Source organism: Mustela nivalis, assembly GCF_964662115.1.
Source record: "Mustela nivalis genome assembly, chromosome: 8".
NCBI lineage: Eukaryota > Metazoa > Chordata > Mammalia > Carnivora > Mustelidae > Mustela > Mustela nivalis.
In genome coordinates, this window is record NC_139027.1 from 129,143,163 (window position 1) to 129,170,314 (window position 27,152).

At 42.2% G+C, this 27,152-nt stretch overlaps 2 protein-coding genes across 3 annotated transcripts in view; one reads left to right on the plus strand and one right to left on the minus strand.

Annotated features, from left to right (window-relative positions):
* Window positions 1-2,083: 2,083 nt before the first annotated feature.
* Window positions 2,084-25,468, minus strand: SERINC3 (serine incorporator 3). 2 transcript variants are annotated; one of them, XM_082744693.1, is made up of 11 exons: window positions 25,341-25,468; window positions 19,766-19,927; window positions 18,947-19,140; window positions 16,989-17,068; window positions 16,197-16,334; window positions 13,438-13,607; window positions 11,648-11,738; window positions 10,632-10,812; window positions 6,131-6,358; window positions 5,166-5,324; window positions 2,084-2,350 (listed from the first exon to the last, which is right to left on the minus strand). In XM_082744693.1, exons 1-10 carry the CDS (start codon window positions 25,377-25,379, stop codon window positions 5,186-5,188), a joined length of 1,422 nt encoding a protein of 473 aa, XP_082600819.1. In that variant the 5' UTR covers window positions 25,380-25,468; the 3' UTR covers window positions 2,084-2,350; window positions 5,166-5,185. The 2 variants fall into 2 exon arrangements, with proteins under 2 accessions (XP_082600819.1, XP_082600818.1); XM_082744692.1 differs by lacking the exon at window positions 2,084-2,350 and having other exon boundaries at window positions 4,374-5,324.
* The window catches only part of PKIG (cAMP-dependent protein kinase inhibitor gamma), a 101,755-nt gene continuing 100,037 nt past the window's right edge, over window positions 25,435-27,152 (plus strand). The window contains exons 1-2 of the mRNA XM_082744711.1: window positions 25,435-25,563; window positions 26,496-26,528. The gene's annotated coding sequence lies outside the window, so the exon portion shown is untranslated. The remainder of the gene's footprint in view (window positions 25,564-26,495; window positions 26,529-27,152) is intronic.

A 27,152-nucleotide genomic window follows, 5' to 3' on the forward strand; every position in this document is an offset into this window, starting at 1 on the left:
GCAACACCGTGCACCTGTGGTCTGGACTGGCCGCCTCCGGGGACCACACACCATTAGAAGATGCCAGCGTATGCGAAGAACAGCAATGGGTCTACACAGTGGTAGAGATGACAGGCGCATTTTTTAGTTCTTAAGGCCCAGCTGTCCCTTCTAGACTGGCCTTGAATCCTTCACACAGCTAACAACTCCCAGGGACGTTTAAGGGTTAGGCGTCCATGATGTTAGGTGCTTCAGGTAGATAACCTTGTTTCATCTTAAATAGCATTACTGCCCCCTGCGGGGGAAACCAGATCCGGAGAAGCTCAGCAGCTCGCCCAAGGTCACACGTGGAGCTGGGCTCCAAAGCCAAGTAGTCAGACTCTAGCCCGACTTCTCCTCATGGTTAGAACCAGGCTGTTTGCCTTTAACTGTCATTCATCCTCCAACAGAACACAGAAAGAAAGAAGGGAAGAATTTTTTTTTTTTTTTTATAGGGGAACAGTCTAAAAATTAGATCGTTTCCTGGCTTCTTATAAAATATAAAGCAGAGGTTCTTAGCCTCTGAGAACATTTTATTCTGGAAACACTTACAAGGAAACCAGACTCCTGGGGGGATGACTAGGTCTGGCTTGATCCACTCTGGTCCCACACATGCTTAGCTGTTCCTCTACCTGCTCCCTGCTGGTTTCTGTACAGAAGCTTGTGTCTCCCCAACAGGAGGCACAAGCTAGGCACCATGGTGGGTCTGGCGTGTTGGTGGTGGGTCAGCTGAGAAGGTCTCATGCAGGATGTCCATACACTTACTGCTGACCTCTGATGATGTGGCAGGTAAGTCCTTACACTGTGACACGCCAGCTCTTCAGCTCAGCCTTCCTGAGGAAGCTGCAGCCCTAAACTCAGTCCATTTCCACATCTGGGAAAAACGGACTACTGGCTCCGACCAGTGCAACAGAGTCACAAGGATCAGCAAATGCTTCTGTTTACAAGCCGTGGGAGGTATTTCCCATGTTATGAGTCCACGCTCTCTGGTTTGTTTTCTGAAACACCTGTTTTTCCCAGTGCCCTCCCCTCACAAGGCACTGGGCCAGTACACCTGTACCTGATGCAGCACATGCGTCCTGCCACTGCATTTGGAGATGGTGAGGAAGAAAATCCTTTATGATTGCCACTTTTCTGGAAACACACCGTTTTAACCAAATATTCCACCTCTTACCTAATAAGGTGCCAGCCATTAGATAAAGTGACCTGGTCGTTACTGCCTTCAGGGGGGATTGCTTATCCTCCCTCGTTGCTGATGGGTATGACAGTTCGTGCCTAAGCAGTCTCCAGTTATTTGGTGCCTATGACCTTATGCCAAGAGACAATGGAGTCTAACTGCAAAAGGAACTCTCAAGGCCTGGTTTATTTCTCTGTTTTGCCTCTTACTGAGTAACTACAGGCAAGTTCCTGACTCCTCTAAACTTCAGTCTGATCTGTCCAACGGGGAGAAGCTGCCCCACCTTCTGGGGCGTGGACAGCGTCTATGCACAGCTGGGCACACGCACTGTCTCATGTTGCTATTCTTCACCTGAGGAGGTCACGTGCAGCTCAGGTCACTCAGCAGTGATTAGGACGCCACTGGGAAGGCTGCCTGATTTGGGCTCCTAGGTAATCGGATGGACAGAACAAGAAAGGATAAAAGAAAGGAGCAGCAGCTCTCATTGATAAGCTTGGCGCCCATCATCAATTTGTAGAGCTTGAAACATGACTCATGTAACAACACTCTCACTTGGGTGCATAAAAAGGAAAAGGACCTGTAATGGACAAAAACATGTGCTGGGGGGCGCCTGGGTGGCTCAGTGGGTTAAAGCCTCTGCCTTCGGCTCAGGTCATGATCCCAGGGTCCTGGGATCGAGCCTCACATCGGACTCTGTTCTGCAGGGAGCCTGCTTCCTCCTCTCTCTCTCTCTCCCTGCCTGCCTCTCTGCCTACTCGTGATCTCTGTCTCTCAAATAAATAAATAAATAAAAATCTTAAAACAAACAAACAAACAAACAAACCATGTGCTGGTGTACAGCTTGGTCCAGAACATCAATAGCAGCGATAAACAGGTCCATGGCCATTCTTGGCAGGATCCTTGATGGATAAGAGAAGCTTTTATTTCTCAACCAAGTACTTTACAAGACCAGTCCAGAGAGTAAACATCTGGCAGGGGCCACATGGGCCTACAAGCCTTCTCCCAGCTAGCTCCAACCAGGTAAACGTAGCAGCCACTGCTGTTGCCTCTGATGAATTCCTAGACCGTATCACTAACCTCAAAGCCAGGCTGTCAATCTGCAATCCTGAGGGACAGACAGGCCCATTCCTGGTGATGAAACACCAGATGACTTATCTGGAATGAGAGGACACCACAAGGTCTGATGAGTCAAGATACTCTCTTGGTCAACCTGCTGATGTTACCTGTGTATACTTGTGAGTAATTCAGCACTCCTGAGTATGGTTCCCTTGAGTCTTGAGTAATCCTGGGTTTCCTAGCAACAGACCAACTTAACTTAGAATACAGTCCAGCAAACAGGGATACTGTCCCCTAATTTTTAAAGAAATTTTGTTATTTCAAATTAATATCAAAAGTTATCATGAGAAAAAAATACTTTATTGGACTTTGTTACACTTATTTTACAGTTTAGTATTGCTTTATTTTGCATTACATAAGGTAGGGGATGGAAAACCCTCATTGTTTCTGAAGTTTACGGCCTTTAAAGGTCTTAATCTGGCTACCCTGCCATTAAGGAAAGTGGGGGGTATCTGCTTTACACTGGCAAAGTAAGGGGCTAAGCCTCTCCTACTTGCACCTCCCTTGCAACTTTATCTCTGTACCTTGACATAATGCTGGTTTAAAACAGGTGGTTCCAATGATTCCTATCAAGCCCTGCTTCCCACCCACCTCCATCCCAACTGAGACTGTCCCCTCTGTGTCCCATCTGTTTAATTCTGTATGAACACCTCAAATCTAGCCTCCATCGGACTGTGGCTGAACATCTCTGACCTCTGAATACTGTCTAGTGTCATTTTAACCCATAGTGAGATTAGCAGCTGCCACCAGAGTGTTTAAAATGAGTTAAGCACTTTGCAAAGTAACTTAACTCTTTAAACAATAACATGTACTAGGTACTAGCTTTTATTCAAACAAGGCAAACACTGAGGCTCAGACAGATGGTCACACAATCATTTGCCCAAGATCATAAGGCATAGTATATACTCAATAAATATTAGCCGACCAGTTAACAGACAGAAAAAGCAATGCTGGCTACAAACCGGGTCTGACTTCCAAGACCATGTTCTCCGCCATTCTTAAGGGACCAACTCCATCCTGCTGGCACAATGTGTTTCTCTTTCTGTCTCTCACCATATAAACGAAAGCCCCATCAACTCAGGTGATTAAACCAGCATCACTCAGGAATTGGCCTCTCCTCTACAGCTAATCAATTGCCAGTTTTAAAATTTTAATTACTAAGTAGCTCTCAGCTGTCAGTTTCTCCCCATCCTCACTTCCACTTTGCTGTTTGAAGCGGGGTATGGCCTGCCCTGGTCTCTTCTCTCAACGTCCTCTCTCCGTGTCTGCTGCAGTGACTAAAGACCGTGTGTTCACGTCACCATCAATATGCTTCCTGCTGCTCTCAACTAGGGTTCAAACTCTTCGCTGTGGTTTGCGAAGCCCTTCATGACCCGGTCCTGCCCTCTTCTCCCTATCCCAGCTTTCCTGAACAAGTCTGCATCCCCTTCCTTTAACGTGAAGCTCTGTCTACCCTATAGCAATGCCAGCCCTCTGCCCCATTTCTCTCTCGGAAAACTCCTAATAATTCCCGGCCTCCAATTCCACTTTTTCCAGGAAGCCTACCAGGACAACTTCCCCAGCCCAACCCCAGGCAACTCTCCTTTAAGTTCTCTGCAATTCCCCAATCCCAGCTCTCACCACACCGGGCTGTACACCTGTCCGCTCATTTTCATCCTCCTCTAAACTCTAAGTCCAAGATGGCAGAGCTGGTATCTTGTGTTTAATGTTGAAGCCCCGAATCTGACAGCGCCGGGTGCAGAGCAGACACTCTATAAATGGTGCTCAGAGAACGAACTATTCTAGTCGACATCCTTGTGGACTACCCTCTCTTGACAAAGTTTCCTGACAGTGCCTGCCTTGTGTTTCATATACGCAAGTGTCTTCCCCAGGCAAGGTATTAGGAGTACAATTTTGGGATGAGTTCCAGACTTTACTTACTAGCCAGACCTCAAGTTTTAGAAGAGACAGGCACATTCTGCTCGATCCCTGATAAACCTGACTGCCCATGAATGTCTAAAAATCATAGAATGGCTACTAACTCATAAAAGCTGTAAAAGAAAGGGTCTTAAAAGCTTAAGTCTCTGTTTTAATCAAATACCTTTATAGTGCAAATATAATAAATTCACATGCATTTTGCTTTTACATACTCATTAACAAGAGAACGACATAGACCAAAGTGGCACTGTTTTCCCAAGTGACTTTTCATTTTCGCCAAACCTACAAAAGCGCTTATGGAGACGGACACTTCTGGCAAAGCTGGGACTGCGCGGCATCGCTGCTGTAGTGTCAAACACCAGAAGGACCAACTCAAGCTGTAGAAGCTGTAGCCCGATCAGCCACTCTGCTCTTCTGGGGAAGAAGCCAGCGGCACGCAACCCGCCCCTGCCCCCCACCCCATACTCCGATGCTACACTTCATGGGGGATGAAGGACTGAACACACTGCTTGCTTGCATCACACAAGTTAAGACTTTCACAGAGGAAACCTGTCATGGAAATGGTGGGGGGTGTTTTTTGTTTTGTTTTGTTTGCTTTTAAAGGAGACTGCAATAGAAATATATTAACGATTGGCCTCAAATACCCAACATTTCTCTTACATTTTAAATCAAAGTTGTAGGATCCTACAGATCTTAATAAAGAAGTCTCTTCACAGCACAGCTGTAGTTCATTTTAAAACGCAAAATGTTCCCTTTGCGCTATATCCTTACAAATAAACATAATATACATATAAATGAAAAGTTCAGATCCTGCGTCAAGCATTACTTAATCTTGCTCTCTGATATAAACTTGGATACAGTCAAATTTGCAAAGTATTCACTTAATATTTTAGTTGAAGCAAAAGTAAAATAGGTAAGGACTTTCAGCAAAGCAGACCTTTATGAATTCTCAGAGGTTCAGCTAAAGTCACGATTGGTGAGGACGAGTGGAGCCACAAGGGTCCAGACATAGAGGAGAAGGCAGACCCAGCTGGAGCTGATCTTGACCCACACAGCTGGCCACTTGCTGGTCATGCTCTGGAACTCTGCATCAGGGCTAAGAAAACAGACAATGGTCAGGTAAGAGCCTGTTGGCAGCATCCAGTAGCACCCCCCAGCGAAAGCAAAGAAAGTTGGCTAACACTGTAATGCAGTAAGGTTCTACAAGAAACTTATGAAAGCTGCTATTATTAGTTTACATGTGCAGGGGATTCTGCCTCTCAAAAAGCTTTTATCTTATCAGCACAAAGAACTCTTTGCTGAGCAAAGCTCTTCAGGAATACCTAGCTGTTCTAAGTATTGGCAAAAGTCTTGATTGAAATGATGTCCCTAAAACTTTCCTTATCACATCATTATTGTGACCAGAATACTCCATATGGCCATCTCTAGACACAAGGGAAAATTCGTGAACAAAAATGGGTCAGACTGCTTTATGTTATGATGTTCTCTTGTAAGTAACTCAAGTCTAGAAGAATTCTCCATGATTCGTACTCTAAGAATTTCAACTAGGGACCCCTGGGTGGCTCAGTCAGTTAAGCATCTGTCTTCAGCTCAGGTCATGATCCCAGGGTCTTGGGGTCAAGTCCCGCACTGGGCTCCTTGCTCAGCGGGGTGCCTGCTTCCCCTGCTTGTTCTCCCTCTCCTCTTGCAAATAAAAAAATAACATGAATTCCAACTGGATTTTAAATCCAAAAGGAGAGAAAGTCAAAAGTACTTCAGAAAAGAGTCCGCACTGAACACAACTTCACTATACGGGTAAATGAAGGGGATTCTGAGGTCAAGCAATGGAGGTAGATTTTACAGGCAGCCCAAGGTGGGTGGGGTGTCAAGTGGTCTTCCACCTGGTTTGTCTGTGCCTCCTACCTGTACCAGCTGGTCAGGGTCATCATGATGTACAAGGAAGCCAGGCAGAGCATGAAGTGGAACAAGCAGTAGCTGTACTGCACTCCTTCCTTCTCGTTGTCCACAACCCGCCGAGGCTGTCCCTCTTCTTCATCGCTGCCACCACTGGCAGCTGTATCACGGAGGATCACGCTGTCACTTCCTGACAAAGTCAGCTTACTTACTTGGCTGTTGTTGGAAGTACGGATGCTGGAAAGTGATCCGAGAGAAGACAGATCAACAGGGGCCATGAGATGAATCGCTGCCATTGGCCTATATACATGCAGGTTGTTTCTGAACTGCCCCTATGTGGGGACTGAAGGTCTCCTGAAGGGCTCTGCTTAACGTTCTCAACTGCTGCCTGTCATCACAAGACAGAGAGCACTCTCGTCGGTTACCATTTAATGACTAACTGCTTAGGAGTTTCATCGTGCTCTCCATGTCTGCTTCGGTGACTTCACAAGTCTCCTCCATGCTTGGAATGGACCAGCCACCAGCCTTCTCCCAGTGAGCCTCTTTCTTCAATTCTCTATGTGCTATGTCTTCTAGAAAGCCTTCCTGGCATCGAGTCATCACTACACTGGGTTAAAGTCCCACAGCTCCTTCTGCTCCCCTCTGCCATACTTAGCATTCCTGTCTTTCTTGCTAGTCCTAGAACTCAACAATGACCGTAGTCATCTATGCATTTCTAGCACATAGCAGATGCTCACTGCAGGTTAAAATGACTGAATAAAGAAAGTACGTACAACTAAAGAACCACATAATCATCTCAACAGACACAGAAAAATCACCTGACCAAAATTTAATACCTTTTCCTGATAAAAACACTCAACCTAGGAAAAGACAAGAACCTCTTCAAACTGATAAAGGGCATCTATGAAAAACCCACAGGTGACATCACATTTAATAGTGAAAGACTAGGGTACCTGGGTGGCTCAGTGGGTTAAAGCCTTTGCCTTCAGCTCAGGTCATGATCCCAGGGTCCTGGGATCGAGCCCCCACACTGGGCTCTCTGCTCAGCGGGGAGCCTGCTTTCTCTTCTCTCTCTCTGCCTGCCTCTCTGCCTACTTGTGATCTCTCTCTCTGTCAAATAAATAAATAAAATATTTTTTAAAAATAGTGAAAGACTAAAAGCTTTCCCCCTGAGATCAAGAATAAGACAAATAGCCCACTGTCACCATTTCTACTCAATATTGTACTAGAGGTTCAAAGCAGAGCAATTAGGCAAGGAAAAGAAAAAAAGACATCCAGATTGGGAAAGAAGTAAAATTATCTCTATTGGCAAATAACCAGACCTTATACATGGAAAATCTTAGGGAATATATATACTATTAGAATAAATGATCTTCCAGAATACAAGATCAATATACAAAAATTCCACATCTATACGGTAACAATGCAAAACCTTAAAGATAAATTAAGAAAACAATCTCATAACTATCAAAAACAACACTTAGAAATTTAACGAGACATGTTTGAGACTTGTACACTAGTAACTACATTACTACTGAAAGAAACTGAAGACCAAATGAAACATCCCATGTTATGAACCAGCCTTAATAGTGTTGAGATAGTAATGCCCAAAAGATGAATAGATTCAATGCAATCCTTACCAAATCTCAATTAAACTGACAAGCAAAACCCAAAATTTACACAGAAATGCAAGGGACTTGGAATAACCATAACAACCTTGAAAAAGAACAAATCTCGATGCCTCATACTTTCTGATTTCGATCCTTACTACAGGGGTGCCTGGGTGGCTCAGTGGGTTAAGTCTCTGCCTTCGGCTCAGGTCATGGTCTCACGGTCCTGGGATCGAGCCCCGCATCGGGCTCTCTGCTCAGCGGGGAGCCTGCTTCCCTTCTCTCTCTCTGTCTGCCTCTCTGCCTACTTGTGATCTCTGTCTGTCAAATAAATAAATAAAATCTTAAAAAAAAAAAAAACTTAAAAAAAAAAACAAAAAAACAGAAAAACCTTACTCCAAGGCCACCGTAATCAAAACAGTGTGGTACTGGCATGGGATACCTATACAGATCAATGACATGGAGTTAGGAGTCCAGTAATAAACCATTACATTTAGGTTCAACTGATTTTTGACAGGGATACCAGACAAAGCAATGGGGGCAAGAATATTCTTTTCAGCAACGGTACTATGACAACTAGATAACCATACTACAACGGAATGGAGTTGTACCCATACTCCAAGCCATATACAAAACAATAAAAAGCCCAATTTAAAAATAGGCAAAAGATTTAAATAGACATCACTTCAAGACATACAAATGGCTAAAAAGCACAAGAAAAGAATGCTCAACATCACCAGTCATGAGGAAAACCCAAATTAAAACCATAATGAAATGCCACTTCATGTTCTCTAGAATGGCTACAATAAAAAAAACAATTATAATCTAACAGTTAAGAGGTGATGAAACCAGCAGCCTCATACGTTGCTGGTGGATCGGGAAGATGATGCAGACACTTTGGAAAACACTTTCGCAGTTTTCAAAAGAGGTCCCACATAGCCTAGCAATTCTACAACTAGGTATAGATCCAAGAAACTGAAAATGTACATCCACACAAAAAACCTGTACACAGGGGTGCCTGGGTAGTTCAGTTGGTTGAACAACTGCCTTCAGCTCAGGTCATGATCCTGGACTTCCGGGATCGAGTCCCACATTGGGCTCCCAGCTCCTTAGGGAGTCTGCTTCTCCCTCTGACCTTCTCCCCTCTCATGCTCTCTCTCACTCATTCTCTCTCAAATAAATAAATAAAATCTAAAAAAAACCCAAACAAACAAACAAACAAAAACCTGTACACAAATACTCACAGCAGCATTATTCATGACAGTTCTGGAGTGAAATCAACCCAAATGTCTATCCACTGACAAAGGATAAACAAAATGTGGTATATATCCACACCATGGAGCATCCTTTCCAACGATGAAAAGGAATTAAGTACTGATATAACATGTATGATCCCTGAAAACATACTAAATGAAAGAAGCCAGCCACAAGAGACCATATGTTTTACAATTCCACATATATGAAACACTCGAATACGCAAGAGACAAGTTTAGAGAGACAAGTTTCTGCCAGTGGCTGGAGTGGGAAGGCATAGGGAAGTGACTGCTAAGGAGACATGAGGTTTCTTTATGGCAAAATAAAATCTTCTAAAATGAACTGTGGTGGTGGTTGCTCGATCCTGTGAACAGACTAAACTACTACTGAACTGTACACAGTGATTTTATAGTAAGGAAACTGTATCTCAAAAACAAAACAAAGCACATTAGGCCAAAGGCAAAACAAACAAAGTCACAGACAATATAAAAACACGTAAGCATAGCTGTATTGCAATACAACTCTATTTACAAGGCCTACAGTTTGCCAATCTTTCTTTTAAACACTCATTAAAAAAAAAGATAAATCTACACATACTGTGGAAAACTGTCCAAATTACGACAAATTCATATTTGAGAATACTGTATATATATATAGTACGTTCCTATTTTTAAAAATTATTTATATAAAGTGATATAAATAAAATTACATATATAACTGTAAATAAAATTATGTATAATTACACAAATACAAATTGATAAATAAGGTAGTTAAGTGTAAGCGAAGGAAAAAACGTAGCAAATAATATGTACCAAAATGCTTAACCATGGAAGAGGTAAATTTGGAGGGAGGCTACTTTCAATTCCCACTTCAGACTTATCTCACTTATATTATTAATTTATATAAATATACACTCACCCTTGTTCATTTTTATCTATTTTTAAATTATTCAAGGGATATGTGCCATTATATAGAAAATATCAATTAAAAATGGGTAAGAGGGTGAATGAAAAGTGCTAACACAGGTTCTATCTGAGGCCCTGGATTAACTAGAGATTTTAAAGTTAGATGTATAGAATTCTGTAGTTTTCTAAGTATTTTTTACAATGATCAGGAAATTAAGACCTTCTTAAAAAAAAGAGAAACCAACCAATTTTCAGAGTCACTACTCTAGCCAATGTGGGGTCAGGTGAAGACTTAATCCTATCCAGGGAGATGGTATCTCTATGTCAGTTTGGAAGGAAGTATTTGATGAGAACATTTATTAGGCTTTAAGAAATATGTATGACTTGGGACATGAAATAAGTCGGGGGCTTTCATTAAAAAGGAGTTAAGGGGCGCCTGGGTGGTTCAGTGGGCTAAAGCCTCTGCCTTCGGCTCAGGTCATGATCTCGGGGTCCTGGGATCAAGTCCCGCATCGGGCTCTCTGCTCAGTGGGAAGCCTGCTCCCCACTACCCCCCACCCCGCCTGCGTCTCTGCCTACTTGTGATCTGTCAAATAAATAATTAAAAATAAATAAATAAAAAATTAAAAGGAGTTAAGTTCTTTTTCTCAATCCCTCACACTGCTTTCTGAAAGCAAAATAGCTTCTTTGCTCTACGATTAACCTTCATGAGAATCTTGTCCCAAGTACTTTTTAACTTACCTAGAATACAAAAGACAGAGAACAAAGCCTGTCAGCCCAATGAACGTCTCTGCATCTAAAAAATGCCCATTCTTTGCGGGTGGAGCAGGGGTAGGGACCACAGCAGTTGAATTCCCAGGAGCCAATGTTGGCGCCGTCATGTGCCTGACGATGCTCCATAGGCCAGGGTTGCAGGAACGATCTGAAAGTGGGATATTTTTTTACTGTCCTTAGTTAGAACTCTTGTTCCGAGAAAGGATGTGAGGGAAGGGTTCACACATCCTTCAGTCATGATGTAAAACATGCGGATGCCATACTTAGAAGAACCTGGAAACTTAGCAACTAGTTACGTATTTGTGTGGCAATCAGTAACATAGTTTAAGGAAAAAAGAAAAGACCCGACAACAAAGTACTTGCCAAATTCATAAATGTCAATCCTGATTTTACTGATCTTGAAGTTGAACTGGCAAATCTTTTGGGGTCTGTATTTGTACAAAGGCTTTATCCACAGGGAAATTTTCCCTAGTTTTGTTTTTACAGTTAAATAGAGAGTATAATAACAGTAAGTGAGTCATCGTTGGAGGGTCTGGAATAACCGTCTTCCTTTAAAACAAGTCTGTAGAATACCCTACTGAGTGAGACACAATGCAGTAATTATAAAAGGAAACTTCTTTCAGCCATTTCCTCTAGAGCCTGTAACACCAAAGTGAAATTCAATTACAACAATGCCACAAAGGGCCAAAACAATGTTGCCTTGTCCAATTCTTAACTAGTTTGACTTAGTCCCAGGAAAAGCCTGGACTGTATAAAGACTGTGGCCCTTTAGGCTGTCAGCTATGAAGAGCTACGGACAGATATGGAGAATAAAACTTGAAACGCGAGTATCTGCACCACATGGTGAGCACAGTACATTTAAGCAAAGCCTTTTGTGTGTTCTCCTATTTGCCCTTTGTTCTACCTCCAGTGTTTGCACCAGCCGGAAGAGTGACTTCCTGCTTTCTCTCTATCAAGTGCATGTACTACTGACATTCCCTTACCTGGTTCATTGGTCATGGCTGACCAGGTGAGGTACATGGTGTAGAGGGTGATGACAGAGGACTGCAGGAGACCAGACTGAGGCCTGTGTTCCTGTGGAATCAAAAAGAAAGCAATGCCATGGGAACTGCAAGGCTGACTTTTTCTTTTTCTTTCTTTCTTTTTTTTTTTTTTTAAGATTTTATTTATTTGACAGACAGAGATCACAAGTAGGCAGAGGCAGGCAGAGAGAGAGGAAGGGAAGCAGGCTCCCCGCTGAGTCGAAAGCCCGATGTGGGGCTCGATCCCAACACCCTGGGACCACGACCTGAGGCAAAGGCACAGGCTTTAACCCACTGAGCCACTCAGGCGCCCCAAGGCTGACTTTCTAAAACCCAGCGGACATCCCTGGCCTCTCCCCAACACCCCCCACCCTGCTCTGAGATATTAACAACTGAGAACCTTCTGATTCTACTTGACATTTGAAAAAGGGTAAGTAATCTTTCAATGTGAGTTAACCTGAAAAAGAACCAAGAAAGACAACTGTGTACTAGTGGTTCTTGAGGCATTTGACAGCCCTGGAATTCCCGTGTATCCTGCAGAGGCTGATTCTCTCGTCCCTACTAATTATAGAAGCAAAGCTCCACAGCAGTGCTTACCAGCTGAGTGACGATCATCTCTCTGGAACTTCAGTTTTCTCATTTTTGAAAGGAGAGGTGTTCTATATTCTTTTCATATTTCTCATCTAAAACTTCATGAATTGGGGCACCTGGGTGGCTCAGTCGTTAAGCATCTGCCTTTGGCTCAGGTCATGATCCCAGGGTCCTGGGATCAAGCCCCACATCAGGATCCCCACTCAGCGGGGAGTCTGCTTCTCCCTTTCTCTCTGCCACTCCCCCAGCTCATGCCCACTTGCACTCTCTCTCAAATAAATCTTTTTTTTTTTTTAAGATTTTATTTATTTATTTGACAGACAGAGATCACAAGTAGGCAGAGAGGCAGAGAGAGAGAGAGGGGGAAGCAGGGTCCCCGCTGAGCAGAGAGCCCAATGAGGGGCTCGATCCCAGGACACTGGGATCATGATCTGAGCCAAAGGCAGAGGCTTTAACCCACTGAGAGGCTTTAACCCACTGAGCAACCCAGGTGCCTCTCAAATAAGTAACATCTTTAAAAAAAAACCTCCATAAATTTTTTAAAGTATGGTGTTTAAATGATGAAACTCACATGCATGAGTTTTGTTTTTAAATATTAAAAGCAATGTTTTTTTTTTAAAGCAGTGATTTTCTAATTTAACTCCCCTAAAACAGCTTAGCTCATGATTCATAAGAATCATTCTCCCAACATAAACTATTTTATAAGAGCTATAAAATTCTCAGGTTACCTAGGGTTTTTTTTCCTAGGGAAATTATTCACTTTTTCATAGGGAAACAATTCACTTAATCATGATACAGGTGCTCAATGGCACATTTTACAGTTACTAAATTAGAATTATGAAGAACTTATAATATGGGAAAATGTTTAAGTAGATAAAAATAAACTCACATAAAAGATTACATCAGCTTAAGTCTGGCAATAATTAAAAATTTTTCACAGGAGGATGCCCGGGTGGCTCAGCTGGTTAAGCATCTGCCTTCAGCTCAGGTCATGATCCCAGGATCCTGGGATCGAGTCCCACATCGGGCTCCCTGAGTCTTTTTCTCCATCAGCTTCTGCACCTCTCCCTGGCTGTACTCTCTCTCTTATGTTCTCTCTCAAATGAACATATACTAAAAAAAAAATTTTTTTCACAGGAGGATAAAGCAGAAAACCATACCTGAATTTTTGGATGGATGGATATAATAGAAACCACAAAGCAAAGGATCAAATTAATACTGATGAAGAACTTGTTCTCTGCGCAGCCGTCCGGTCTGGTGTAGTAAGTGTAGAGTAAGCCGGCAAAGACGACAGACAGAATGTAGCAGATGCTGGTGACAGACAGCAAAGCTGGAAGGAGGGAAACCCACAGCAATGCTCACAACTGGAACAAGCTTTTCAAATGAAGACCAATTTTCTTCTACCCCATATAAAAATAGAGACATTATTTTACTGTTACGGTGGTCAACATTTTACAGGGAAATTACAGAAGACCCACGGATGACATCTCAGACCGCGCACTAGAGGTGGCCTGGTGTTCAATTCAAGCAAGTGGATTCACTTTCTGGATTATCTACCTTGATTCCATGGGTTGAAAAACAAGCTAGAGTAAATTCAGCTAAATAATGTGTATTATAAACTTTTCTTAGGAACTTGCAAAACTTGTAGGCCCTCAAACTGGCCCAGTTCCAGCAAGCTAAACGCCAGGGATGGTGTCGGCAGAAAACAACAGACAGGCATCTTTTATGTCATTTGTCTTCTGCAGCCATGGGCTACGTAAGCCCACTTCCTGTCCCGATGAGACCACCTCACTGTGGGAGAGTGGCGTATTTGCTATTTTCAAAAATAATATTCCTTTCTGTTCACATGGATAGGCAACAATCAGCTATGTAACTCTGAAGATTAGAAAACATGGAAGAGTAAGAGTATACTCAGACCAACTGTAGCAATGATGAGCTTGATTAACCTGTACTTAATTCAAAGCACAATTGTAAGAAAACCAGTTTCTACTTATAACCTCCACAGTTGCATATTTAAAATTAAATGATGAATATGATGTTGGTATAAAATGGTATTGTATGTCAAAGTACTAGTACAGTTCTTAATGTTTTTCCATACGAATATGCAAGACTTCTCTACTTTTTAGTTACTTCCAAAGGAGGACAAGTCTGCAACTCATTATTAAATTCTTCTAAAGTTGAGGGATTCAAGTGAATTATAAAAAAGGAAATAAACTGATTAAAACAATAAATTTTTATGAGTCAGAAATGGGGAGGTGTTTCATGATTTCCAACGTGTCACAAAATAAAACAATTTCTTAAATCTCATGCTAAAATAAATAGTCATTATACATAACTGAAGTGACCAACAAAATAGGGCAATGGTTAAATAACTTACGGTATACCACACCACAGAACCCCATGGAACTGTATACCATTAAGTGAGTTAAGATGTATCTGTACTCACAGATATGTTAGAAAATACTCATCATATAGTTGATGAGAAGAGCGAGTGATGGAACAATGTATTATATGAACCTATTTACATCTAAATAACAAAAACATGTATGTGTGCACAAATTATAAAGATCCAATAGGCATGGTTACATCTGGAGAGGAAGGTGGGTTGCAAATGGGTGGAAATCTGCATGTTTTATTTTTTATTAAGTTCCGTCCTCTGTGTTTATGGTGAACACAGTATTCATTTTTGGGGTTTTTTGGCTTTGCTTTTGTTATTTTTTAAATTTATTTTATTTTATTTTTTGCTTTAGTTATTTTTTAAAAAGCAAGCTAGATAAATAACAAAAAAAGAAAACCGGACAGTTTGATAATGTGTACTAAAAGCCTTTAAAATATCCATACCCTTCCCCTCTTCTACTTTTAGGAATTTATTCTAAGGGAAAAGGCAGAAATGTGCTCAGAGACATATGATAAAATATTCAGGGGCGCCTGGGTGGCTCAGTGGGTTAAGCCTCTGCCTTCAGCTCAGGTCATGATCTCGGAGTCCTGGGATTAAGCCCAGCCCCGGGCTTTCTGCTTGGCAGGGAGCCTGCTTCCCCCACTCCCTGCCTACTTGTGATCTCTGTCAAATAAATAAATAAATAAATAAATAAATAAATATCTATAAGGAAAAAAAGATACAAGTATACATCTTTTTCAGTGACTTTTTTTCTATACATAGAAGATACATATGCAAGAAAAAAGACTGGAAAGATACAGACTAATATGTTAACAGTTAAGTATTAATTACCAGAGAGTTGGATAACGGGGGAATTTGTTTTCTTCTGTGATTTTTGGCCTTTCAAGTTCTTGACACAAGAGGAGCTATACGTTTAAAATGTGTGGGGTGCAGGGGCTAGGAATTTCAACTATTGCTTTTTTTAAATGAGGTATGGCTGGGTCATCGCCCCTAGTAGTAGAGGATTCCAAATTCCCTCCCCATTATTACCAGCTATAAATTCTGTATTTCCACCCTAGAAATGTTAAGTGCCCCTTTTCCACCAGAAAGCTTTTACAAGGAGTGTGGGTCATACTCTGAAGAAAGCAGTAAGGACTGTTCACTTCTATCTGCTTGAGGGAGGTGGGCAGATGTCCCGTTATGTATAATCCACCTGAGTTCCCTGTCAGTGGAAACAAGGGAATCAAAACCAGAACTACACATCACTAACACAACATTTTTCTCTTATCCGAACACATTTGATTATGTTATGAATCGTAAAATAAATGAATGGAGAGAAGCCAATGATTTCTACAATCTGTGCCTCCCCCTTCCGGTAATGCATATAACTCAGAATTGACTCAACTGGGAGACTATAGTTTTTAAGAAAGTCAGCTCTAATTTGGAAGTTTACACACTTAAATCAATGGAGATGTTTACTGTACATCCTGCTTAAGATAGCATAATGCAGTATGGCTTTTACAGGTGAGTTCAGATACCTACCAGCATACCAGCACCTTGGATTTCCTTCTTCCATTCGATTTACCCATGACTCATTGCAAGAGTGAGCGAAGTCGACCAGCAGCACTAGCTGGATGAGGATGAACAAAAAGGCCCCGGCCATGCCCACAATGAACCAAGCTAGAACCCAAAAGAAAGACGTTATTCTTACCATAGGAGTAACATTTCAGATGTTATTACTCAATTTTAAAACAATTTCCATTCAATTAAGAGAGAGGTGGTCAATACATATTTTGTCTCCAGCAGTACAGCAACATTATTCCAAATTCAAAGGCATTCTCTGAGAAGTCTGATTGGGTTTCAGACCTTTAAAAGCTTGTTTACCTTGTGCCCAAGGTAGCCTGGGAGCTGACATTCCAAATGGTACAATAAGCCCTTCCCTTCACAATGGAATAAAAAATCACAGTGGAAATCCACAGATGTCACTTGATATTATGGTAAAAAAAAGTGTATTAAGACAGGGATAGTAGAACACATATGAGTTACAGGTCCCCATGTTGACAAGCTCTTGGATTAACTTAGTACTGCCAAGTGAGGAGGTAAACTATTAAAATATTGGCAACTTATGGTTCCAAAACAGCTAAGAAACAATGGGCTGAATGCCTCCTGGGTTTAATCAAGTAATTACTCCCTTAATATTAGTATGAAGTCGTATAATTGAACACCACCTCATTTAATTGCCAGTTCTGCACAACCAGTAAAGAAAATGTAGCTTCAACTCCATCATTTGTAGACTGTGTATATATAATTAGCTCTCTTAGTAGTGAGCCATACCTGTGGTGAAATGGCCCCCAGGGATGTAGAAAGAGCCAACCATGATACCAACAATGGCAGCAATTTTGAAGAACCAAAACCTATTAAAATATAAAAGTACATTTATTAAGTGTTAATTTTTGCCCTTATACTGAGAAAAATTAATTTCCGAAATGCAAAAATAGGGACTCAGTAGCATTCCAACATGACTGTCTGGGCTTATTTCTTCATTTGACATGAAATTGCCCCACTCAATCTTTCATACAATTCAAGGGCAAATATTAGCCCAAAGAACACAAAATTCATAGACATAAGAGAAAAACATATAACTTAGGAATTTCCCTACATTTAGCGATTAAAGACAAGAATTTTTCTACAATTCTGGAGTATTTTTTTTTTAATAAAGATTTTATTTATTTATTTGACAGAGAGAGATCACAAGTAGGCAGAGAGGCAGGCAGAGAGAGAGGGGGAAGCAGGCTCCCCGCTCAGCAGAGAGCCCGATGTGGGGCTCGATCCCAGGACCCTGAGATCATGACCTGAGCCAAAGGCAGAGGCTTTAACCCACTGAGCCACCCAGGCGCCCCAACTCTGGAGTATTCTAAACAAACAATGTTAGCTACATATACAGCAATTAACTCTTGGATTTAGGGAAAAGTTATCACCTAATCCTTCTTTCTCAACATAGGACAAAGTACCTTGTGCCCACAATCACACAGTTCATCACTGGCGAAGCTAGGACCAAACCCGGCTTTCAGTCCATGATTTTTTTTTTTTTTAAATCAACATAGTATTATTAGCCCCAGGGGTATAGGTCTGTGAATCACCAGGTTTATATACTTCACAGCACTCACCATAGCACATATCTTCCCAAATGTCTTTTTGTTTTTAAAGATTTTAATTTATTTATTTGACAGAGAGATCACAAGCAGTCAGAGAGGCAGGCAGAGAGAGTGGAGGAAGCAGGCTCCCCACTGAGCAAAGCCCCCCACCCCAGCCCCATTTGGAGCTTGATCCCAGGAACCTGGGATCATGACCTGAGCTGAAGGCAGAGGTTTTAACCCACTGAGCCACCTAGGCGCCCCTTTCAGTCCATGACCTTTAAAGACTGCCTTGTATGGCAGAATGGAAAGAATCAGGTTTTAGAGCTGGACAAACCTGAGTTTCAATCCCAACTCCAAGTCTCACTGGCTCAGAGATCTCAGGCATTTTATTTGACCTTTCTGAAATTTAGCTACTTCATCTATAAAAAGAGGATTATAATACATATAAAGTGTACAAAACTTCCTTCAGTGTTCAAGTAAGAATTATGTGTCAAAGGGGAACTGGGGGCAGTCAGGAATGGGAAACAAAAGATTTGTAAATCCATGGCCCAAACATATATAGTTTATCTTTCTGTACACTGTTTAATAAATCAGATACATTTTTATCTTTTAACAATAAAAAGTATACATGTTTGTGTGTATGCAGTGCCTAGCACAATCCTTGAACTGTTTCACAGGTGTCTGATAAAGATCTAGGAACTTGAAACAAAGGTATTAAAAAAAAAGGACAAGGGCACCTGGGTGGTCAGTGGGTTAAGCCTCTGCCTTCTGCTCAGGTCATGATCCCAGGGTCCTGGAATCGAACCCTGCTCAGCAGGGAACCTGCTTCCACCCACTCTCTGCCTGCATCTCTGCCTACTTGTGATTGCTCTCTCTGTCAAATAAATAAATAAAATCTTTAAAAATAAATAAATTAAAAAAAATTTAAATTAAAAAAAGGACAAGACTCTCCTTTTCCCCCTCAGCCCCTCTGTGCTACAGAACTCCCAACTGAAAATGACACTCAAACAACTTCCCATGTACAATGGGTCAGAAATGTATGTGAGGCACTGATTCAAATACTCTACTGCTTCCATCAGGATGGCAACATTAACTGCTCAAGGGGAGGATCTACACCATAATCTAACAAGTAAATAATAAAATCAATGAACATACCCATTGTGTACAGCTGCTCTGGGATCTTTACTTGTTGTTACTTTTAACATGAGCAGAGAGAAGACAAAGAAAAAGATGGCCAAGGCAAAGTTGATCCGATACACAGCTTTATAACCGACCAGAACATCACAATCTTTATCCACTTTTCTATCAGCCACATTGATTTTAAATCCCCCTTCACAGAATCCAGGTATCTGGAAAAAGCAATTTCAGTGTTATGGGAATATTCACATTTAAATAAAGATTATATCCCATCGTAAGAAAGCCTGAATTTATACAACTGACTACTTCAACAAGTGCAAGACTGCCCTGAGGGACTTTTCTCATTGCCTTCCAATTCGCTTATAATCTTGTCACCAAAAAGTATAAACAATTTGCATTTTGCAAATAAAAATGAAGTGTTCTCGTCTTTGCTTTTCTTACTGACGTGGTTTATCTCCCATTCTGCCATGAATTTTCATGCTACAACTGATTCCTTCCACAGGTGTAGGTTTAGTCTAGGTCAAATGTTTAAATCTGAAACATACATGGGAAGATAATATTTTCCTGCCATTCTTTGAAAATCTTTCTCTTAGTTGTTAAAGTAGAACCTGAGCATGTTCTTTCTGAGTACCCTCATTTTTGGAAAACAACTAAAACTTTCATATTCTATGTCTTGACCATACCCCAAAAGTAATGTCAAAACCCAACAATTTCAACGAACTTGATTGAGATTTACAACCGTAAAGAAGTAAGAATGTCAATCACAACTAAAATTGTGCAAATTAGAAAAATAATACAAATAACCAGTACATTAAGTCTACTGTTACTTCTACTTACCTTCTTCAGCTGTGATTCCATCCCTTCTGTCAGCATGATACAGGATACAGCAGCGCCCAGGAAGAGAATGAAAGCATAGATGAGGCGAGTCACTGTGGAATTCTTACTATTGGGGCAGCAGCTACACAGCAGACATGATGCACCGCTGCAAAGGCAGGGAACCTGTAATAAGCACACCACAGCCATTTGAGACCTCTTTCAGGGGACTCCTTCATGTCATAAGGGTCACAGAGTAGAAGATGAGGCAAACCAGGCTTTGATGGCTTTAAATGAGAGAGTTATGGCTGGGAGGAAGTGGCTAAAAGCTTGGGTGCTGGGGGCGCTTGGGTAGCTCAGTCAATCGAGTGTCTTACTCTTGATCCTGGCTCAGGTCTTGATCTCACAGTCATGAGTTCAAGTCCCACAGTGGGTATGGAACCTACTTTAAAAAAAAAAAAAAAAGAAGGATGGGTTTTGGAGTCAATATTATTTCTGTCATTCTAACTCAGCAAGTTACATAAGCTAAGCTAATTTCTCCATCTGCAAAATAGACTGAATAACAGAATCTTCCTCCCTCAGACACTGCAGTACGGAACAGTGCCTAAAACATACGAGGAGCCCGATAAATGTTACTTATACAGAGAGCATATTTTATTTAAAAACAACATAAAAATCTACCTCCACTTACTATTTAAGTAATCCTAGTTACCAAATCTGGTATTATAGCACCAAGTAACACTACATGGAAACCCTTATATATAATGATAACAAGAGCCATTTAGCTCAATTTAAAAGTAATCTGGAGATTCCTCAAAAAATTTAAACACAGAATCCACCATTGGACCCAGCAACTCCTCTCCTAAACACACACCCAAAAGAACTGAAATAGGTACTCAAACAAAAGCTCATACATGAATGTTCAACGCAGCACTATTTGTAGTTGCCAGAAGGCAGAAATAACCCAAATGCCCACCAAGTGACAAACGGATACACAAAATGTGATATAGCCATATACTGGAATATTACTCGGTCATGAAAATGAATGAAGTACTAATACCTGGTACAACATTGGTCAACCTAGAAAACAACATGCTAAGTGAAAGAAACCAGACCCAAAGATCACATGTTGTATTTCACTTATATGAAATACCCAGAATAAGTAAATTCAGAGGCAGAAAGCATTAGTAGCTTCAGAATAAGTAAATTCAGAGGCAGAAAGCATTAGTAGCTTCCAAAGGTTGGAGGAGAAGGGACATGAGATGGAGAGTGACTGCTTAATGGGAATCAGGCTTCTCTCTGGGGTGATGAAAATGTTCTGGAACTACACAGATGTGATGACATCAACAACAATGTAACACTGTGAATGTCCTAAATGTCATTGAATTATACACTTAAAAATGGTTAATTTTACCTCAACTGAAAAAAGAAAAATAACCTGGATATCTGGCGAGCATTTCAGATAACGGCATAATCTTGAGTTGTTTTATGTAGGCTTAATTAGGAAAGCGCTCAAATTGCTTTTAAAGATGACATTAAGTCACATTACAAAGGCAGGTGAAGTCAGAATCATCAGCAGAAGCAGATGTAAATAATGGGGGATGCTGGTCTCACAGTATGGTCCCAGTCCCTACCTTTTATAGATGGTACCTTGGGGAACTTCATCATGGTTCTGTGTGATTTGGAACAAGATGCTAAGGTCATTTTAGCTTCAAAGCCCAGTCTGCTCATCTGTAAAAATGGGCATAACACCACCTACCTGAACAGTTACTATACAAAGAATGAGCTAATGTCAGGAACAGACAACAGCTGGCATGATGCCTGGCACAGAAGGGGCTCAATATATCATGGTAGCCATTAACATCTGTAACCTCAAGAGCCATCAGAAATTGATCATCCATTTTCAGTTTTCAATTCTAAACTACAGTCTGGACCAAAAGTCCATAATAGAGGTCTATAGCTGGCTGCAGACAGAAACAGTTTTTACAGTCAAAAACAGTGACACTGGGGCGCCTGCGTGGCTCAGTGGGTTAAGCCTCTGCCTTCAGCTCAGGTCATGATCTCAGGGTCCTGGGACTAAGCCCCGCATCAGGCTGTCTGCTTGGTGGGGAGCCCGCTTCCCCTCTCTTTCTGCCTGCCTCTCTGCCTACTTGTGATCTCTCTCTCTGTGTCAGATAAATAAATAAAATCTTAAAAAAAAAATAAAAAGCAATAACACTAATTGCTTTACATTTATTTTGTCTGCATTCTCATACTCTTAACTCTATTTATTTTCTGACCTATCAAATAATCTCACAATAACTGCCTACTGTTTGTTATGGGTTGAACTGTGTGTGTAATCTCCCCACCTCCCCACACACAAATTCATGTGTTTAAGTCCTGATCTCAAGTACCCTAGAGTGTGACCTTTTTTGGAAATAGAGTCATTGCAGATGTAATTAGCTAAAATGATGTTATACCGGAGAAGAGTAGGCACCTAATTAAATATGACTGGTGTCATAAAAAGGAGAAATTGGGGTATAGACATGCAGCACAGGGAGAACTCCAAGTGAGGACAAAGGCAGAGATCTGCAAGCCAAGGAGTATCAAACCACCAGGAACTGGGGAAGAAGCATGAATAGATTCTGCCTCATCACGCTGAGGATGAGGGTGTCACCCTGCTGGCATCTGAATCTTGGACTTCCAGCCTCCAGAAACAGAGACAACACACTTCTGTTGCTTGAGCCACCACCCAATTTGTGGCTTTTTTTTTTTTTTTTTAAATCTAGCCCTAGCAAATGAATACACCCATTTATTTGTAAATATCATGAAAATATAAGTGCCTTTTGGAGAGACCACCTACTGTTTTATTTCTTGAGCCTTTACAGGAGCTACTTCATCTGTGGACCAGAGCTGTCCTACTGTATGTTATGTCACTTCCCTATCTCAGTAAGTAACAACTCTATTATTCTTTCTGTTACTCAGGCCAAAAACCTTGTCACCCTTGATGTTTTTTCTCTTTTTCCAAAACTCTCATCTAAACTGTCAGCACAACAGTTTTATCCTCAAAATATATCCAGAATCTGGGGAACACAGCTAGCTCAGTCGGTAGCACGCACATACAACTCTTAATCTCGGGGGCGTGAGTTCAAGCCCCAAGTCCGGTATGGAGCCTACATAATTTTTAAGATAATAAGTAATAGTTAAGAATAATATAAATAAATAATATAAAAAATGAGTATCTCCAGAATGTGACCACTTTCTTAGCACCCTTAGCTATCGCGTTGGTCCAAACCACTACTATCATCTTTCAAGCTGGATTAAATGCAATGGCTCCTGTCTCCCGTAGCCACACAAGCAGAGGTAGTATAAAGATTGTTTTAAGGTGAAGACATTTGAGATTCAACAGATACAGGGGAAAAAAATCTTGGAGGTTTCCACATGTGACTAAAAGCTGAAACTTCTGAGATATGAGGGTGCCATCAATTCTCTCTCCAAAGGAGTTTTATAGCCATAAAGAAGAAAAAGACCTCTGCAACTACATAAACAAGTATTATCCCCAACTTACTTATCTCCTCTTTGTTCTAACTAGAAGCCTTTTCTTCCTTTTCCCTTAGTAAGTAAGGTGTATAACAAGCCCTATTTTCTACCATCCCTTTGCATTATTCATCACTGAGTGATAAATAACATCCTGCCAGTATGTGTGTAGCACACGTACATATAGCTCTTTTTTCTCTCGCTAAGATTATCACTTTAATTCACAGGCCACTATCCCAACAGAGGATGCGGGCAAAGTTTTTTCTCCTCTCCACTGCTTTACCCTTTCTTTTCTATAGTCTGTTCTCCAACAACCACCTTGTTAAAACATTGGTCAGATCACATCACTCTTCTTTTCTATAATGGATCCCCATATCTGTTAAGAGTAAAGGCCAAGGGGCGCCTGGGTGGCTTAGTGGGTTAAAGCCTTTGCCTTAGGCTCTAAAGCCTTTGCCTTAGGCTCGGGTCATGGTCCCGGCTTCTAGGATCGAGCCCCTTTTCAGGCTCTCTGCTCAGCAGGGAGCCAGCTTCCCCCCCACCCCACCCGCCTGCCTCTCTGCCTACTTGTGATCTCTCTGTCAAATAAATAAATAAAATCTTTAAAAAAGAAGAAAAGAGTAAAGGCCAATACAAATATGATTTGTGAGCCTACATGATTTGGCTCCCTGCTACCTTTCTGACTTCATTTCCTATTTTTCCTCCCCTCACTCATTCCATTCTCTGGTACACTGCACTCCTTGCTATTCCTGTTGAATAAAGGGGATTAAAAATATAGAAAAGCAATTTACAGATAGAAATGCTTTGATGGCATGAATATAAATATTAGCGTTATCAAAGACAAAATGTGTTTCAGGTTATCACAGTAAGACAGACCACTTTGTCTCAAATTACAAATTCACTCCTTAATTACCTTCTTAACTGTGTATTTTTTCCTAAATCTACTTTGCAAACAGTTTGACCTACTGCTGGACTGTAAAATTCAACTTACCTGGATTTGTTCTAATGTGACAGAAAAATTGTACAGCAGATGATAAAAATAAAAATTATTTCATGAAACCTGTGTATAAATGGGCATATTAAATCAGCTATGTAAAATATATTTCTTACTTTGGGTCAAGGCCAAAAAATTGGAAAGCCACTGCTCTCAAGGAACCTGTAAATGACCAAATACCCTTTTGACTTAGGATCAACAACCTTAAAGAACGGAAAATACACTTCGTACTTTGTCCCTAAGAAATGGTAGTGCAATGAGCGAAGACTGAGTCCTTGGTCAATTAAACCGTTGGAAAGTTATGAGACAAGAAGTGATTTTAAAGAATCGTGCTCCTCAGGAGAAACTACATGAGGGAACTCACCATACTCTCTTCCACAGATCCTAAAACTTCCTTTTTTAAAGTAAGGCATTTACAATCTACAAAGCGATTCCACCCATTTATTCACTTTATCCTCCTCACAGCAGCTCTCAAGAGGAGGAATGCTGGGGTTATTTGCTTCATGTTACTGGAAGCCAGAGATAAATGCCTTGGACAAGTCCCAAAACGTTCACGCCACGGTTTCCAATTTTAAATAATAATCCACAAGGCCGCCTTTCCTTTGCACCACAACTGCACACAAGCCTGGGTCAAAATCCCAAATCTCCCACATAGTCTCTAACAAAGGCAAATCCATGCTCCGGGATAAAAATATCACTTAAGCCGCCCCAAATGAAACGACGCCACCTTAGGAGGGTACTTGGAAACGAAGCAGAGCGCCCGCGCCCCGGAACTCTCATTCCGCGGTCCGGGTTCCAGCTCCAGAGGAACCCAGAGACGGAAGCCTCGCGGGGGCGGGGCAATCGAAATTGTAAACAATGACGGCCCGGCCTCCGACGTTCCCCCAAACCCGGAAGGCGAGTCGCCCGATCCCGAAGGGAGGGGGGGGCCGGGGACATCACGGATTTTGGTCTGCGCCTGGGATACTCCCTGCAGCCCAGGGCCCGTCCCCCCAAGCTCCCGGCCAAGGCCCGATCGCGTCTGGGCTTGGGGATCCCTATCGCCCTCCCCCAAACGACACGTCCGACGGAGACACCAGACCCCGAACCCACCCAGCTGGCGAGGGAGAAGACGCCCAGCACAGCCCCCATGGTGACGCTGGTGATGCAGGCGGCCGGTCGGGAGGCTTCTAGCGCGGTGGTAACTGCCAGACGAGGCGTCTCCTCAGAAACGCGACGTTTTTCTCAGGCCGGAAACGCGCGGGTGGCGTCATTGCGTGGCCCCGCCCACCGCCCTAGGCCACCGCTGCCAGGAAAGCCTCTGTCATTGGCAAAGGTAGAAGGCGGGGCTAAATCTGCTGCGGGCCGAGGGAGAAGGTGGGGCTAAATCCACCAGATGCTTAGGGGGAGGCGGGGCTAAGCCCGCCAGGAGGCGTAGGAGAAGGCGGGGCTAGCCCTGCCTGGCGCGGACGGAGGAGGCGGGGCTAACTGACCCGCGGGGAGGTGGGAGATGGCGCAAACGCGGCCCAGAGCTGCAGGAGCTGTGAAGGTTTTATTCCTTCACCTCACCTGTATTCCTTTGGCAGCTCGTTACGTGTCGACATCTGACGTACAGAAGTACTCAGGAATTTTCGGCCTACTTGAAAAAAAGAGTCTGACACTGAACACACATGCACCACGACACATTGTGATGAGTACCAGGAAGTAGTATGAGGGACCACCTTTTCAATAAAAGTTTATTTAATGAAAAAAAACGTTTACTTAATGCTTACTGTGTGAGGGGAAAGTAATGTCGCTGGGGGTCGGGGGCAATCCCGGAGGGGTCTTTTTTTTTTTTTTTAAGATTTTATATCATTAATTTGATAGAGACGCGAGAGAGGGAACACAAGCAAGGCGAGTGGGAGAGGGAGAAGCAGGTCCCCCGAGAAGCAGGGAGCCAGATGGCGGGGCTCGATCCCAGGACTCTGGGATCATGACCTGTGGGGAAGGCAGACACTTAAGGACTGAGCCATCCAGGTGACTCCCTGGAGGGGAGTTCTGGGAATTTACATTTAGTCTGAGAACCAAAAGATGAGTCCAAGCTAATCGGGGAAGGGATGGGCGTTGTTTCTGAAAATGAGGGGTATTCATGCCACTCGGGGTACACGAAAGGGCCTCGGGGCACATGAACACATTAGCTAGCACCCAAGGGCAGAGTCAGGAAGTCTTGCTTAAGGGTTTGAGACTAGGACTTAACATCTAACATTTGCTTATCTCCATTTTTGACAGAGTGAAGGCTTCTTTTCCAGATCTCTCCAAAAGGTAAGCCCATCCACAGTTAAATAGCACTTTTTGTTTTAGGGTTTGTGTGTGTACTTGCAGAAATTCTTTGATTTCTCTCAAGAAGTGTTACTGAACCCCAGGTTGGCTGCCGGTTGCTCCAAAGGCCCATACTCAAGAGAGTTCTGCTTGGAAAGGAGTAAGAGCCTTATTCAGGAGTCTGGCCACCTGGAGAGAAGGCACAGTCTTGTCCAAAGGCCAATTCCGAGGTTTCTGCCTGGCCCAGGGACTTAAAAAACGGTTTAGGGCAGTTAATCAGTAAAGGGAGTGCAGTGGCCCCAACATTTCTTGATTACGTGCAGACTCGATGGTGCCAGGTTGCAAACGTTATCGCGGTGCTGGGAGGTTGTGCAAGGAGGGGGTCTGGTTCCTTAGTTCCCGGGGGGTTTGTGCAAGAGGGTCTGGTTTCTGTTTTGTGAGTGAGGTGCAGATGTACTCTGTTCTTTCTAGGAAAGAATGCACGATCTATAGATACACAAGAAAGGGTTAGTTAATCAGTCATTCAGGCTTAGGGTGTGTGCTGAAGTTTATTTAGATTACTGGGGTGGCTGGAGGGGCGGAGGCAGCTTTAGCAATGCTGGTCTTTCATTTAAGAAGTGATGGAAA